Source organism: Anabas testudineus, chromosome 5 (genome assembly GCF_900324465.2).
Source record: "Anabas testudineus chromosome 5, fAnaTes1.2, whole genome shotgun sequence".
Taxonomy (NCBI): Eukaryota; Metazoa; Chordata; class Actinopteri; order Anabantiformes; family Anabantidae; genus Anabas; species Anabas testudineus.
This window is the reverse complement of record NC_046614.1, coordinates 25,136,635-25,153,687: the sequence shown is the minus strand read 5'-3', so window position 1 is coordinate 25,153,687 and position 17,053 is coordinate 25,136,635. Positions and strand designations below refer to the sequence as shown.

At 42.6% G+C, this 17,053-nt stretch overlaps 2 protein-coding genes across 5 annotated transcripts in view; one reads left to right on the top strand and one right to left on the bottom strand.

The window, feature by feature from the left end:
- Positions 1-1,665: 1,665 nt before the first annotated feature.
- On the bottom strand, positions 1,666-3,475 carry LOC113154778 (gastrula zinc finger protein XlCGF57.1-like). Of its 4 annotated transcripts, XM_026349155.1 has the most exons (3): positions 3,248-3,475; positions 2,663-3,075; positions 1,666-1,990 (listed from the first exon to the last, which is right to left on the bottom strand). In XM_026349155.1, the coding sequence occupies exons 1-3, from the start codon at positions 3,387-3,389 to the stop codon at positions 1,712-1,714; spliced, it is 834 nt and encodes a 277-aa protein (XP_026204940.1). In that variant the 5' UTR covers positions 3,390-3,475; the 3' UTR covers positions 1,666-1,711. The 4 variants fall into 4 exon arrangements, with proteins under 4 accessions (XP_026204940.1, XP_026204937.1, XP_026204938.1 ...); XM_026349152.1 differs by having other exon boundaries at positions 1,666-3,075; XM_026349153.1 differs by having other exon boundaries at positions 1,666-3,072.
- Positions 3,476-5,067: 1,592 nt separating this feature from the next.
- mmp24 (matrix metallopeptidase 24) overlaps positions 5,068-17,053 on the top strand; it is a 48,765-nt gene continuing 36,779 nt past the window's right edge. Inside the window, exon 1 of the mRNA XM_026349151.1 lies at positions 5,068-5,205. Coding sequence (XP_026204936.1) covers positions 5,068-5,205 — 138 coding nt within the window. The remainder of the gene's footprint in view (positions 5,206-17,053) is intronic.

The following is a 17,053-nucleotide window of genomic DNA, read 5'->3' as shown; positions in this document are numbered from 1 at the left end:
GGGAGGGAGTGTTGAATTTGGCATGCTGGAGAGGTAGAGCTGGGTGTCATCAGCGTAGCAATGGAACTGTATATTGTACTTGCGAAAGATAGTGCCTAGGGGAAGAAGGTAGGAGATGAAGAGTATGGGCCCCAGGACAGAGCCCTGGGGCACACCGGTAGCAACAGGGGTTGGCTGGGAGGTAAAAGATTTAAGGCGAACAAACTGAGTGCGGCCTGAGAGATAAGAATGAAACCAGTTGAGGGGGGTGGAAGTGATGCCCATGGAGGCTAGTCGATTGAGGAGAATTGTATGGGAGATAGTGTCGAAGGCCGCACTCAGATCAAGGAGGATGAGGATTGAAAGTAGACCAGAGTCAGCTGCAACAAGGAGATCATTGGTGATTTTTATGAGCGCAGTTTCTGTACTGTGGCACAGACGAAAACCGGACTGGAAAGGGTCATAGAGAGAATTGCTGGTGAGGTGAGAGTGAAGTTGAAAAGCAACTATTCTTTCTAGAATTTTATGCCCGGACTTTATTAGCACCGTGGGTACTGGATCATCATCATAATCTGTATTTGGATTTGGACTGTTTCCCCTATCAAACTGTTGTCACTCTCCTGGACTCATTACACTGTTGCCAGCTGTGACCTCACACCACCATTTCATGTCACCGACTACTTCCGGGTTCACCCAGACCTCCACACTCATTCTATGCTGACAAGTTTCTGACAATTAGCCATCTGACTTATTCCCTTGTACCTTTTGTAGTTAATAAAACCTTAAACTCTTCCTGTACTCCGTTGTATCCCTGGCCATGGAATCCTTCATCCAGCTTCATCCAGTGACAATTTGCACAATTCATGGTTGGCAAATTTTTTGCTGACTGGAGCCTAATATTGAACAGAAAAGCAAAGTGTCAGCGACTCGTAGATTGGGTTTAAAAGTCCCTCATACCAGCTATGAACGGGAATAGACTGGTTTCTGGTACTGTGCATGTCTCTACGGGACTGAACACGCGTTCCTCTGAGAAACGTCATGTTACCAGCAAAGGTTGTTGTGGTTGTTTGAATCAGTGCTGCTGATGAATGGAAATGTTATGAGGTCTTTCTTGTAAAGGATCTTGACCCCACTGAGCTGTTCTGATTAAATCAAGTGTAACTAACTAGTTTCTAACTAAATTCCACAGTGAATGTGCTCGTTCAAGTAGTTTAGTGTCACAATTAGCTGGTGCTTGTCACAACAACTCATTTGTGTGTGAGATCATGACTCAGGTGGACAGAAAGAAAATCATTAAATATTCTGCTAATTAATATTAACAGAATAATGTAGAACAATTTAATCTGTTTACCTCAAATGTGAAAATGAAGCCCATTATGTGGCACCTGAACTGTGTTCCGGTTTTGTTGTCTGCAGTGATGTTGAATTGAGCTACAATACATTGAAACATAGATTTATCCTTCTCATTTACTTATGAGAATATTAGAAACACATTTTTATATAATGCAGTCCAGCCCAGCAGCACCACCAACTATGACGTCAATGATGAACAAAAAATGACACAATGATAAACAGCAGCTTCATTTATGATTGAAGAATTAACGTTTTTTACCTGCTCCATTCATGAATAAAACTAAACAGACAGAAAACATAAAGACCACTACACTACAAAGTAAGCAACTGCAATTAAATTTCTTTATTGAAGAACACACAAACCTGAATTAAACCATTTCTATCTATTGTGGACTTTCTTGTGAACCTGCAGGTTTCCTCTTGTCATACATCTTTTACCACAAGCATCACAACCAAACGTTTTCTCTTCGATGTGGACTCTGCTGTGTCTCTTCAGGCCTCCTGTTACTCTAAATCTTTTCCCACAGACATCACAACCAAACGGTTTCTCTTCTGTGTGGACTCTCGTGTGTCTCTTCAGACTTCCCTTTTCTGTAAATCTTTTCCCACAGACATCACAACCAAAGGGTTTCTCTCCTGTGTGAACTCTCAGATGTATTTTCAGATAGTCACGATATTTAAATCCTTTACCACAGACATCACAAACGATTGGTTTCTCTTCTGTGTGGACTTTCAAGTGTCTCTTCAGGGTTTCCTTTTCTGTAAATCTTTTACCACAGACATCACAAACGAATGGTTTCTCTCCTGTGTGGACTCTCGAGTGTCTCTTCAGGCCTCCTGTTGCTCTAAATGTTTTCCCACAGACATCACAACCAAATGGTTTCTCTCCTGTGTGGACTCTCGAGTGTCTCTTCAGGTCTCCTGTTGCTCTAAATCTTTTCCCACAGACATCACAACCGAACGGTTTCTCTCCTGTGTGGACTCTCGAGTGTCTCTTCAGGTCTCCTGTTGCTCTAAATGTTTTCCCACAGACATCACAACCAAAGGGTTTCTCTCCTGTGTGGACTCTCGAGTGTCCATTCAGGCCTCCTGTTGCTCTAAATCTTTTCCCACAGACATCACAACCAAAGGGTTTCTCTCCTGTGTGGACTCTGGTGTGTCTCTTCAGGCTTCCCTTTTCTGTAAATCTTTTCCCACAGACATCACAACCAAAGGGTTTCTCTCCTGTGTGGACTCTCGTGTGTCTCTTCAGGCTTCCCTTTTCTGTAAATCTTTTCCCACAGACATCACAGCCAAAGGGTTTCTCTCCTGTGTGGACTCTCGGATGTATTTTCAGATAGTCACGATGTTTAAATCTTTTACCACAGGCATCACAATCAAACTGTTCCTCTCCTTCCTTTTGTTTTGGGGCATTTACATTGGACTCAGATACCCTGGTCTTCTTCCAGTTACTATCACATCCAGTATCCAGTCCTCCACAGTGGTTTTTAGGAGTCTCTGTTGCAGGCTTTGACTCTTGATAAGTGTGTGTGCACTGACATTTCTCTTCATCGATGATACTGTACTCATGGACATCAGTGAATGGTAACATGTTGATAGGATCCTCCTCCAGCCCATTCACCTGTTCCATGGACCAGAGCTCCTCCGTTTCCTCCTTTATGGGTAAACACGCTCTATCTATGTCCTCCTGGTTCAAGATGGGAGTCTCTTCTTTAATCACAAAAAAATGCTGCTGGACTTCTGCTGGAGACACATGTGGACATGATGGTCAGCTGTGGTTTTCTACTCACACTGATCCTCAGTAACTTTACTTTTACCTAAAACATGATAGAATTAACCAAAAAGATAAAAGTCTGGATAGAAATAAAACTGCATCTGAAGCCCTTAAATAGAGTAGAGCTGGAAATGAACGAACCTGATTGAACAGCATCCAGCAGCTGCTTTAGTTTAGTTAAATGACACACGTCTGCTTCTGGACTTGCTGTCGTCCCTGCGAACAGCACCAATCTCTCTCCAGCTCCCTCATCTAGCTGCGCTTTCTCCAAGTGTCTAAACATGTTTCTAGACACAAAGGCATAAAATGTTTCTGCAGAAAAATGTCCTTTAAAAGTTCTTTCACTGTAAAAAACTCAAAGACTTTTCAAACAAGCGCTAACTGCTGCTGTTGCTCAGCTACAGACCTGTTTCAGTAAAGAACATTTAACATTTAAAACCAAACAACATGGAATCAATTAATTTCAAACTCATACTGTTATTGTTACTGTGTTGTTGGATGTAATTTAAATTTAATTATTTTAAAAAGCCAAGTCTTTGGATTTGATCTGAGCAGGTTTACATCATTATTATATAAAAATCACAGCGTTATATCGGAGCTCTGTAGCCGACACATGTAATTAAACTACTGTGTAATTAAACATCGTCTGAGGGGGAGTTCAAGTTTGAGGGGTCAGAGACATGATTCATGCAGCATGAATAGTTCCAAGATTGTCATGGAGATCCATCGAGGGGAAATAAAAGAATTTAGCAGCAACCGTTTTACAAAAAAAATCAAATCCGTATCAGAAATTATGGACAATTTTCTGCAATTCATGAAAACGATGTAGCTACCATTAGTTAACTAGCTTGACGTCCCACTCTGTTAATGTTCTGGATGGTAGAGAAATAAATTCTGTACAACACAACGTTAAAATCCTGCAACAGTTGATGATTATTGGAAGTCTCCAGTTGTCAGCCCCCACATGACGTGTGTAGATGTAGGTTAATTGTCTAAATTGCTAATGGGTGTAAATGTGCTTGTGCTTGGTTGAAATGTCCACGTCTACCTCGTCTCTAATGACAGCTGGGATTGGCTCCAGCGCCCAGTGACTCTTAACAGGGAAAGCAGTTCTGGGATGGAAAGAATCAGGGGGGTGAGATAGTTTTCAGTTGGGTGTTACAGGAACCAACAGGCTCCACTGGAGAGGAGGCTAAAACATCACTTCAGAACCACAGACTGTCCTGATGTTTGCTCCTCATGAAGAAACACAATAGAATCAGTAACTTTCTACACTACTACATCAAACTGCTGCAGTTCACTCGGACAGATGTTTAGTAGAGCTGCTGCTTCAACTCTGTACCTAGAAGTGTTTCTGGTATTTAGCTCACATGAGGTTCTATAGTCGGTTACTGTTGGTTCAGCACCTCTCATAAGACCTAACTGAACATTAGAAGATTAGGATCTGTTTCATCAGATGGATTTCATCAAGTTCCTTTATCTTTATTCTCTACCTCTCTAAGTTTTGTGGTGTCCTTCATGTCAGGGAGACTCTCAGCACCTGTTCCAGCAGCGCTCCCCGTGTTGGCACAGCGCTACTGCAACAACATCCATCATCCCTCTCCCCCCTCTCCTCCCTCTTTCTCCTCCCTCTTTCTCCTCCTCACTCACACCGGGGCCGACCGACCAACCTGCGTCCGCGCTGTATTGTAGCCAGGCATCCCCAGCTGTTCCGCTGGACCAAAGTGAGTCTGCGCAATGGTCGCTCGTCAAGCGCAGGAAACCAATCGCGCGTCTGCTCTGGCGAACCGGGAGACAGCGAGAGACAACACACGGAGCGAGGGAGGGAGAGGGAGAAGCAGTCAGTCAGGGTAGACGGGATGAAACAGGCGCACACGGACTGTTTCCTCCGGTAAACAAGCGGAGCACGAGCCTGGAAATCACCGGCGGAGAGCGGAGGGGGGGAATTCGGGGACACAGCCATGGCGACGGGAGGAGGAGGAGGAGTGAGGCACAGGAGGAAAGCGGGGCTCCCGGGATTCTGCTGGAAAACCTGCTACTTTCCCATTTTGTTCTGGGTCGTGTCCGTGTGCGGAGAGGAGAAGACGTTCATCGTGGAGGTAGGAGAGCGGCGCACCCCCACGTAAACACACGGTTACTGATGAGGAACAATGTCATGGTTGTGTCTGTGTCCACTCTTCTGCTCCCTGGTTGTACATGATGAGCATCCATCCCCTCCCTCCAACTCCCCCCGTAACGCGCCTTAACGCGCAGCTTGGAGCGGAGTCGTGCGCTCCTCGGGATGTTTATCTGCGCGTTTCCCTCTTTCACCTGCCGTTCCCTGGCCTTCCTCTGCCACGAAAGTGATACCCAGCCTTCCTGTAAGGAGGGACGGGGAATAAAAGATTCAGTGAAATGAATAAATGAAAGCAGATCAACAAGAGAGCAGCGCTGGATCTGCTTCACTGAGGATCCGCGCGGTGCTCTTTTGTTTTCAGACGCTGGAGCGTTGCACGCACGGATCCTTTCCAGCTGCTGTCCGGTGAATTCACCAAATACAAACAAAGGAGGCTTAATTGCTCATCATGTGTAATTGTTTCCGTTTGTAAAGGCCTCCGGGCTCATGAATAGCAAATGATTTGCTTCTCCGCTGTTTGGGCTTTTGGCGGAGTAGGAGTCAGTCCAAGGTGGTGATGTGTCGGGGACTGTGTCAAACACCCTCATGAGGAGCTGCCTCAACTCGTGTCACAAGGTTGATTTAGATGCTGCTAATTATACTTTTCAGGGTTATTAATGCCAAGTCCTGTGCGCAACTGGAAACACAATGGACAGGGAGGGTTAACGCATCTTTGAACGACTGTGTTCAACCTTTGTGTTGCTGAAGGAGACGCTGTGTAATGAGCTCTCAACCCATGTTGTCAATAAATCCCCATCAGTATGCAGAGAGCATTAAAGTGGACCTGAATGAGTGATCTGCTTTCATATGTGCTGAACAAAGAATCTCCAGAGTCCCCCGCTCTCTCCCTTCACCGAGTCCAAATATAGCCTCTCTCCATAATTTATGGAAATGGCAGGGAGTTGGAGGAGAGGAGAAGAAAAGAGGAGAGATGCGAAGAGGTGCAGACGTAGAAATAATGTCTACATTTTCCAAATACTTCTGCACAGCATGGCCAGCTGTTGTTTTCTCAGGCTGCTGCCACACAAAGGCAGCTGCTGTGTGTGGATATGAGAGCAGATGCAACTATGACTGATTATCAAATGATGTTTAGCTTCAGCAGGTAGAAGCAGACTGTGTGTGTGATGTGGTGTTTGCTGAATGTGCTTTGAAATTGGGGTCATGTATTATGACATTGAATCCTTGCAGGAGTCTTTCAGCTGTGGGAGACGTGCTCAGTGGTGTTGCTGTGTAGTGATGTTTCTGTTGCTAGTGACACTTTCATTCAGACAAAGGAGGCGCCTGTGGCTGTGCTGAGCGTGGCTGCTAACAGCCGGGGTATGTCACGGTGCCATCATACAAAGGATGAGATGTTTTCACTGAGCCTGGTTTTTCCCCTGTGAAATCGTAATCCTCCCTGTGCCGTTGTTGTTACACGTCATGCTAATGTGGCCGCACACAAATGCACTGTGCAGGTTCTTCCACGATTCAAGGTTTGTTTACACGATGTTACAGAAGATCTGCTGTGGAAAATGTGTTTCAGCTGATCGGTCATTCAGTTGTCACAGGAAACAAAGGATTCACATGAAAATATCTGAGAATACAAACAGTTCAAGCTGCACGTTTTACTGATTGTTTCCTTAATTAATCCTTCGATCTCAAAGGATGTTTGGTAGTTTTCCTTTATAAAGTGTCCTAATCCATTTTCTGCTGATTTGCTAATCAATGAATCAAATATTAGCTTTGTTTACGTGTCGGTGATCATCTATTGAAGCAGCCTTTAAACTGTTGGATCTTTCCTTTTGCAAATACTGTAGTAAGTCAAGCATTTCAAATCAAGTGTGTATTTGTAAGTCGTGTTCAAACCTATTTCATGAAGCGGTTCATTTTATATCATGTGATGTTCGTAATGACGCTTCTCCTGCTGTCACAACATGGTCAGGCTTTGTTTGCGTGCACGGTGCAGCAGTGTGAACCATACGAGGTGGAGATAATGGACAGTACAGTGGCCTCTGACTGGGGTTCTGTTTTCCTGAATCAAAGGTGTCAAACAGTGAATTCATCAGGACGAGGCCTTTGTGCTGTTGTCGATCTTAATTGATGCTGATTATTAAATGCACCCTGTTGTTGTTTGTAGGTTTTAACTGTTGAGGGCATCGTGTGCAGGTCGTCTGCCTGCTTCCCGGGTTGTGTTGGAACAAAGCTCCGACGCTGGTGGTGCCACAAGGACACAGTGGTTATAGAGACCAGGGATGTTGTGATTGGAGCTTCTCTCCCACTCGTGTGTGACTTACTGTACGTGTCTGTGTGTGTTTGACTGAAATGATTATGTGCACACATGCTGGGATCTTTTGATGACAGCTCTGCAGTGCAGTCTGGGATGAGGTTTGGTTGCCGAGGTCGTGCCTGTGATGTTTTTCCATGAAGCTACATGATGATTGATCATCTGAACCGTCACATTATTTATCTGCTTCACTCTGTGTTGTGGATCATGTTAAAGTTTCAGGAGCTTTGATGCTGAACGAGAAGCTCCGAGTTGTTTTCTGTGCCGAGTTCCACAAACTGACCAAAGATATTGAAGAAAATTCCACCTTCATTTAAAACGTCTATCAGTGAACACAAAGTGGACTAAAAGACGCATTTGATATAATGATGAGCGATGAGCTCTGCAAACGCGCGAGTCATGTCAGGTCGTCCACATGAGCAGCACACTGGACCCTAAACTTTGCACGTCTGAGGATCCACCTCACATCCAGGTTGTTGCAGTGACACAGAAACAAACAATCCGACTTTCTCGGCCTCTGATCACCGAGGGACCCGCAGAGCGAGAGGAGGAGGAGGCGTCGAGTTCTTTGTCTGACTCATGGTCCATGCTCCTTTGTCTGTTTGCCTGTTTACACAACAGGTCCGATTTCTGTTCTACTACTGTTCTGAATATTCTTTGGTACACACGAGTGTTGTGTAGGTTGTTTATCAGTTGCTGAGTCGACTCAGCAGTAGATTAACCTAATGTTAGTCCGTGTCCTAATGCCGTTACATTATTGTTTGACTGAGTGGTGCTGATGATGTTTCAGGGATTATTGAGGATTTAAACATTTTGTTCATGATGCTAATAAGGAACGGCTGAGATTTCTGGGTGCCCGGGTGCTGTTCTGTTTTGTTCTTCACTTTCCAAGCGTGGGGACAGTTCTCGACTTTCAGCATCAGTCACTCTGTGTTTACAAGCTGCTCAAACCTAATTAACATCACATGTTCGTGTCTAAAGACAAAAGCAGCTCAAAGAGGCAGAAAAGCTAGTGTACGAACAAAGACATGATGGTGATGATGATGATGATGATTCTAGTGCTGAGATTGACAACAACAGTAACAGTGAATAGTGATGTGTAGCAGCAGGAACGATGACTGAGGTGATAAAAGTAAAGTAAGAAAATGTTCTGGGGACAGTTTGAGGATGTTTGAGGATGACCATGGTGCTGACGAAGATGATGACGTCACAGACAGTGAAGCTGATTCTTTGTTGAGATCAGTGTTTTCCGAACCTCTCCAGGCTTCTTTCTGTGTGTTTTCCTCGTCTCTCTCAGGAGACGTGGAGCTCGGGGGGGAAAAGCCCGGTCCCCGGGGTGTTGTAAACACTACATTACACCCAAGAATGGGCTAAATGGGTCTGCAGTGCTGCACTTATCCGAGCCTTTAGTGCATGTACGCTGTGTAGGAGGGTGTGAATTCACTGCTGTTACTAGTAGTCTTTGTCCTGATTTATCATCCTCAGAGAGAAGAACACACATACGGAGCCGGTGCTTCATAGTCTCATCAGTTCTTGCGCTGGCCACCCACTGTGTTTTCAGAACATTTTGGCTTTTTGATCGACAGCGTTGTTGTTTCTTCTCTATTCATCTTTTGTTTTTCTTTTTTTTACCACTTCCCTCCTTCAGCCATTGTCTTTCTCGTCCACCCACACACACACTTAAGCGTACACTCGGTGCAAGCTGCTGCTGTAAATAAGAAGAGTTGTCATTGTGCATTTGATGAGAGTATTGTGCTGTTTGAATGCAGCAGGCTGGGAACAAACTACATTTGGAGAGCAGTTCAAAGTCCTGAGAAGCTCAGCTGAACTCATTCCACCTACCTTTTTAAATAATTGACATACTTTTTAAAACACTATGATGTAAAGTCATAGCATGCATCACTGCCTAATGTGTTGCTATTCTGGCTACTGAATCTACGCACAGTGAAATTCTGGGGTAGTCATAAACTTTCCAGTAGATAGATCATCTGTTAGGGCTTTTTTTTTTATTGTCTTTCATTACATTTAACATACTACACAATAACATATGGTTTCATAATGGAGCATTCATCAAAAACTGAACAGACTATTTAAAATGTGCCAGAACCTGCACGGAACTTAGGGAGTTGTTGCAGCCTGTCTAGCAGCAGGTTGCAGCTCTAGATGAGAGTCCTGCAGCGCAGTGGAGCTTCTTAACAAGAGATACTGAGCAGGACGGAAATGCAAGTGAAGCCTCAATTAAAAATAAATATAAGGCAGCGCTCTATGTGTTGGGAGAATAAGCATCTTGCTTCTCTGCAAGCTCCCTGGGTGCAGCGCAGAAAGACTCGGAGCATGGATTACGTTTGATCACTGTGGCAGCACAGGAAGAGGAAACAATTTCACACCAAGATGTAAATTTAATTATAGTCTGTGCCTGCAGCTACAACAGATCATCCTGGTGCAGCAGCATAATGTTCATCACTGATCATACAGTAATTAAACTGCTTGTCAGCTTTTTTTTAGCCCATCCTTTTTTTCACAAACAAATAGACATATTTAAAGTTAGATGACGTTCAGATGATGCACCAGCCTGTTCTCTGTCATATCTCTCGTCTGAGTCTTCAGGAGAATTTGTGACTCTTTGATACTGATACTGTATAGTTTGGACTTTCAGAGTGGAATAAAACTAAACGATGGTATCAGAGATAGTTTTTTAATAAAAAGCTATTGATTATAGCAGCTTTGTATGTCAGTGTTGTTATACAGCCTACAATCTGGAAGCTTCTGCCATTATTAAGAACATAACAAGAGCAAAACAAGAATTTAAATGATGACAGCAGTCTGAGGGGTGCACGAACAAAACAGAAGTACTTCCCACGTCCTGCTGTCCATCTTTCAGGCCTCCTCTCCTCTCTTCTGCTTCATCCAACCATCAAATCTCCATCGATTTGATGATAAATCTGTTCATCCATCTGTCCGTCACTCCACGCCGAGCTTCATGCCGCTGCTGCTCCCTGAAGGGTTTTACCTCGACTGGACGCTGTAGTCCTGCAGCATCTGAAGCTGTGCTGAAGTTTCTGCCTGTGTTTTTTCCTGCGTAGTGATGTGTGCATGTGTGTTTATTAGTTATTTCATGGCCACGTTTGATGAGCAGCATTAATCTTTCTTTATGTGCTTGAAGAGGTTTAATCGACAAAAAGGAAGATTACTAGAAGCCTGTTGCTGAGACATAAACACAGAAACAATTTGACACTTTTTTTTATGTGCAGCGGAAATGAACTGTACAAGATGTTCAGTAGAAAACCTTTAACAGATAAAGTAAGAAATGTTAGGAGCCGCATTTTACTGCAGTGACGCATCTCTTTTGAAACTGAATGAGAAACACGATAATGTCAGAACAGTAAATGTACTGAAACTGCCCCAGGTCACACAGATTTAAAGGCAGCCTGTGCTGGTTCGCGTAATAACACATGGACATGGACACAATGACACATGGACCTGACGCCCACTGCTCAGCGCTGCAGTCGACAAACGCTGCATTAATCATAATTCCCTGGGAGTGTGAAGGCAGCGTGGCAGCAGGCTGCAGGTGTGGAGGTTTTACTGGAACAGAATTAAATGTCCTGGCAGGAGTAATAAGTGGATGTGTACTGTACCTGAAGGGTTTTTGAATTATTGAGGATGGACAGGAGATTAAGCTTCACACTCAGTGATACTGAAACAGGATTTTCTTACACTGATGCTGAGACTCTATGGAGGCAGCTTATTGAGCAGTGTTTTAATGAAGATGTTTAATTGTTAGGTGAAGTCGTATAGAGAGCAACAGAGACCACGTGGAGAACAGAGACCACGCTTCCATGAGTCAAATGAGGAACTAATGATCTACAAACAAACAAAGAAGATGTAAATCAAACATCTGTGAATCGAAACTCGTTCCAACAAAACAGAGAATTTATTCCAGCAACTTAAAATCGATAAGAGGAAGAGATCGTGACAGATGTCGGATGAACAACAGTGACAAACACTTTAACTGAGGTTTGTTTGGGAGACTTGCTGCTTATCGAGTGGTGAAAAGTGTGGATATAGGGAAGATGACTAAAAATGTACAAGACTGCATTCATTTGTTTGTTTGTTTGTTTGTTTTTAGCTCCATCACTGGTTTAGTTTATTGATTGATTATGATCAAGCTTTTTAAAACACAACTTTTAAAACTGACCTTCATAAGGCATAAGACCATTTATTCTGCAGTATGTAAAAAAGTTTACAATGAGTGCGTGGTAATAACTGCACTCACCCTGCATCTGACTGCTACACGATCCAGTCAATTGAATCTTTATGGAAATATCATATCCCAAAATCAAATTATCCATTGGACTGTCCTCACAGTGAGAAGGGCGTTTAAAGACCAAGGGTTAAGACTAGGCTTTAGGGTTAGAGTTAAGTTTTGGTTAGGGTGAAGTTTGGGTGGAGCCAGTACATGTGATAAATAAAAAATTGAAGCAGCAGATTAACATGGTCTACGACACAGTAGGAGTCCAGGGAATGATTTATGTCGATGTGTCCTCACACTGACTGTCGTATAAAAAAGTGTGCGTACGTCAGACTGTTATAGGACACCACAGACATGAGGTCATAGCTGTGAGCCCATCGGTCCCACCTGGGCGTTCTTCTAAAGGGTTTCATGTTACATAAACCTGTGTGTGTGTGTGTGTGTGTGTGTATGTGTGTGTATTGATGTGATTAGAATTTGAGATGATTCAGCTGCACACATCTACAGCCTCTTAGGATAAGAGCTGAAGGTTATAGGTGAAGTGTGAACTGGTGTTAATGAACGATCTCAGGACGGGGCTGAAATGTTTGAATCGAGACGAGCTCGAAGCTGCAGATTAATTCTGTCGTAACCTGAATAATGACGACGTGAAGGTTTATTAAACTCTTTATAAATGTCCAAACTGCTCTGTCATCCAGTGGAAAACGAGCTTGGTTACTGAAAAGTTTGACATTTTCCAGACGGAGATCTTCACCCGACAGCCACAAAATAGCATTTGGCAGATGCTTTTATCCAAAGTGCTTCACAACAACATGGCTGCATACATTTCAAGCTCGGATCGGCCCAGTGGGAGTTGAGCCTTTAACCTTTTCTGCGTTAGTGCTTTATTACCACTGTTCTTAGTCAGCGTTCCTCTGCTAAAATTCAACTTTTAGTCTTTTCCAAATATGAAAGTCCTTCAGCTCTGGACGCAAACAAAACAACAATTAGTCGATTCATCAGTTGATTGACACAGATGTGAAATAGTTTTCACTTGTTGAAACTGAAACTGAAAAGGTCTGCCTGCACCCTCCTGCTGCTCCAAGAAGGAGCCACCACCACCACCACCACCACCACCACCACCACCCAAGTTCAACTGACAAGAGGAGACACAACCAGAGCAGACGCTGCACGAGTGTGAGGAAGTGTGAGAGAAAGCTTCCTGAGCATTTGTGACAAAGGCTTCGCTGTTGGTGAGGAACTGTTGCCGTATAGGTGCAGGGGGGGGGATCTGCCCTGTTGGAGGGGTGTCGCCCCACCTCTTTGTCAGGACAGCAGGGATACAGCTGATGAATCTGATCACATCAGGACCGGTCTTTACTGTCTTTTCCCTCTGTGTCCCGCTCCTCTGGTCAGTTTGAAGAGCCTGAGAATGAAATGATGGAAATGAATTTCATCACCAACTATCTCCAAACTCCGCCGGCGAGGGACACGGCGAGGGACACGGCGAGGGAACCCTCTGTGACAAAACGATGCTGACTACTTTTCATTTTCTGTACAAATACAAAACCGCATCAGCAGACATGAGCTTTCTGGGTGAACAGCGATTTCATTAATCACTCGCTGTTCAACGCTGCAGTCTGTGTTGACTTTTGATTTCCTCTGCTGAATATAATTAGAGAACAGGAAGAAGTGAGGCTGTCGTCAGGTGAATGCACAGAGTTCAGCGTGATTCACGTCCTTCTGGTGGTGATCCCCTAAGGTCGTGACTTTTAAAATAGATTTTGAATAATAACTTTTCACGTTTTAAACAGCTTCATTCATGCACAGACCCTTTGTGTTGAATTCAACTGTGGCTTCACTGAAAATCAAATGTTATATTGGATCGGCTTTCACAAATTTAGGCAGGCGTGCGAGTATTTCTAGTAAAGATGTTAAAGCTGAAGCAGAAGGAGGAGCAGACAGCCATACCTGATGTTCTAAACTCTAAAAATAAAAAGAGATAGTAGCGAAGAAGAACTGGAGGATGCAGTAAAACTCAAAGTTACTCACCAGGAAGCTTTTAAGAGGAGTCTCGCTTCTCTCTAGATGTGATGTGTGGTGCAGCAAAAGGTGAAGAGATATTCAATTTGTGGCATCCAGGGAGGTCTGATTGTTTTCCGTCTGTAATATATGGTACACAGTTTGATACCAGACACAAGAAACTTCTGCAAATAACCGAAAATAAAAGCAGACACAAAATGTTGAAGCGTTATGGGTTCTGATGTAAAAACAGGGTCAAGTTTGAGGAGTGCTGGATTCTCCTGCTCTGGGATTCTTAAGTGCACTTCTTTGTGTCATGCCGTCTGCCTCATTTTGTTTAATTTTTAATTCTTTGTTTAATTTTTGGATGGCAGCGAACATCTTGCAGCTGACATAAAGAATTAAGTACGTTTGAAGATGTGAGCTGAAATAATTTACAGTGGCAAGAAAAAGTATGTGAACCTTTTTAGGAAAGATCCTTTGAGGGGGTCAACCAGTAATTAATTCCAAGGGTTCACATACTTTTTCCGTTATTACTATGAGGTTTTTATAAATAATTTTAGGCTCATTATATTTGTTAATACTCTTGACTTAGATAAAGATCAAATCAGATTTTATGACAAATTAATGCAGAAAACCATGAAATTCCAAAAAGTTCACATACTGTTTCCTGCTGCTGGATTTTTGTGTTGTGCGATTGTGAAATAAATATTTAGTGGTCTTGAAGACACAATAATAAGTCTGGGAACTTGTGATGGAGTGTTTCCTGTTTCATAGATTGTTAATATTCAGATTAATCACTAGCTGTGTGGACGCACATTTAAACCCTTCTGATGCTCACTGTGATGCTCCGGGTGTTTCACTACAGTTTCCAGTGAAACACCCGGAGGTCGCTTCACAAACTAATATTAGAGGAAATCTTCCGTATGCTTAGCGGCCCACTTATTGGACTGAGGAAGTGCCTGGTGGCGGATTGCACCCGTTGCACTCTGCTGAGAGACGGTAAATAGTTTAGCAGGGGGCAGATAAGGTCTATTTTTATCCAAGCAGACAGACAGTGGGGACACGGTGGCAGGCTGACGCACAGGTTGAGGCATCAGAGACAGACAGAGACGCAGACAGTCAGGTCGACAGACAGGCAGGTGGACAGACAGGCAGGTGGACGTAGATGCAAACAGACAGCTGGGCAGAGCGGCTTGGAACAAAGCTTTGTGCTGGTTTTACTGCATCCGGAGAAAAGCTCAGCGCCCACGAACCATTTTGATGTTAATTCTATGTTTCTAAGGTTTAATATATTTGAAATGTTGCCACATTCAGATTTAAACATATTCAATCAGGCACGATTCAATTCGTTGTTCACATTTATACTGAAATTGTATTTGATACAGACTTTGGTTCTGATTCTGTTAATAAAGAAGTAAAAGATGAGGCCTTTAAATCACAGCCAGGAGCGAACTCCCCCTGAAGAATTCACTGTCAGGTCTTTTGGTGTCAGACTGTAAGTGTAGATTTAATCCTGTAGTTATTTTTGGTAAGTCACAAATTCATTGTAAGAATAAATTGGTTTAAGAAAATCGTTCTAATATCCTAATAAAAGTTTAATAAAAGACATGTTTTCAATTTATTCTTGAGTATAGTTCAGCAGTGCTGTTGAGATACAAGGTCTTATTAACTTTATAAGCATTTGTCAGTGCTGAAAATCTTCTTGATATAATCATTTAAATAAGTATCTTGAAGAGACGCCTCCTTCAGATGTTACTTGATATGACTTCTGCAAAATGTGTCTACAGACAATAAAAGGCTCCATATGTTCTGCACTTACAGCCTTCTATTGATCAAACTTTGGAAGATAAATCGTGTCCATTTCTTTCGTTGTAATGTCTTTAGAACGAGCTCTCGATGGTTGTTTGGTCTGTGACTGAGAGCTGCAGACTTTCACAACTTCCCAGCAGTTCCCAAATTTCAAAATAATAACCTCTGAGTAACAATCCTTCATAATTCAATTTAAAGTGAGGTAAACCTTTTACTGTATGAAACATCTTTTTAGGGGGAAATCATCAAATCAACCAAACAAACAGAGGACGAGAAGCTGAAAAACACTATTGAATATTCATCGAAGTTAAAATGTAGATGAACTTGCTGCTGTGTAAAATAAAAAACTATTGATTTAGCAACAACTGAACCTCAGTCTAGTTTTACTTAGATATGTATGTGGTTCACTGTCATCGTCAGAGGCCTGCGGGGGGGTTTCTGAAGCTCAGGTTCATAATCGCTGCGTCCCACAAGCAGAGACATTAAAACTGGCTGCATCCGTGAAGGCTGAGTCATCGAGATTCGACGCACGCTCACCGCCTTCATGCAAGTAAAATGTGATTTAAAGCATTAAAGCGCCATTAAAATATTTAAATTAAAGCACTTTTATTATTGTGTTCCACCCTGCTGTGTTTTTTATTTGCTGTGATATTTATGGATTTGCCATCTGAATTTATGTTTGTTGTGGAAACAGAGTTTACGCTTGAAAACTCCTTCTCTTCGTCTTATCACGACTGGTTCTTCAATTTTAACCAGTTTTCAGTAAAACAGAGAAAATGAAACTGTCCAAAACTGGAACGTTTGTCTTTGTTTAGGTCGATGTGACCAGTGCACATTTATTAAAAGGTTAATAATATTATTTTATCTTTATGATAAAATGTTTAATCTCAGACACGTGTACTTGATGTTACACCTCATCGCAACAGAAGCTAATCGGATATATTTTAATTTTTGTAAGTTTAGTGTTAAAGATTGCATGAAAACAGGTGACTGTCAAAAAACATCCACGTTTTAAAATGTGGAATCTCGTTCTCTTGTACTGTAGCTCAAAACTGAAGTACCTTTAATAAGCAGTTTTCAGGACATGGATGGAGCTTTGAAAGCGATAAACCTTCTGGGGCGTTTGGTAAACGAATCATTTATATTATTGGTTTTAGCCATTGACTTAAAAACGACATAATCATTTGATCAGTTCATATTCCAGAACATTAAATCTCGTCTTTTTCAATTAAAGTCTTCTTTGCACCGAGGCTGTACCTGTGCAGCAGCCTCAGTTTGTCCTATCTGGATTATTCTCATGAAGAAGTTGGTGGAAACACAAACGTTAAGGAGACGTACAGCAAGTCAGAAAATGACACAGTTTGATTAAACTGATCACATGTTATGAATCTAATACGTACACATACATACGGGATTTGAGTGTGATAATAGTTCTATTCAAGGTGAAAAGCTGTCTCACAACAT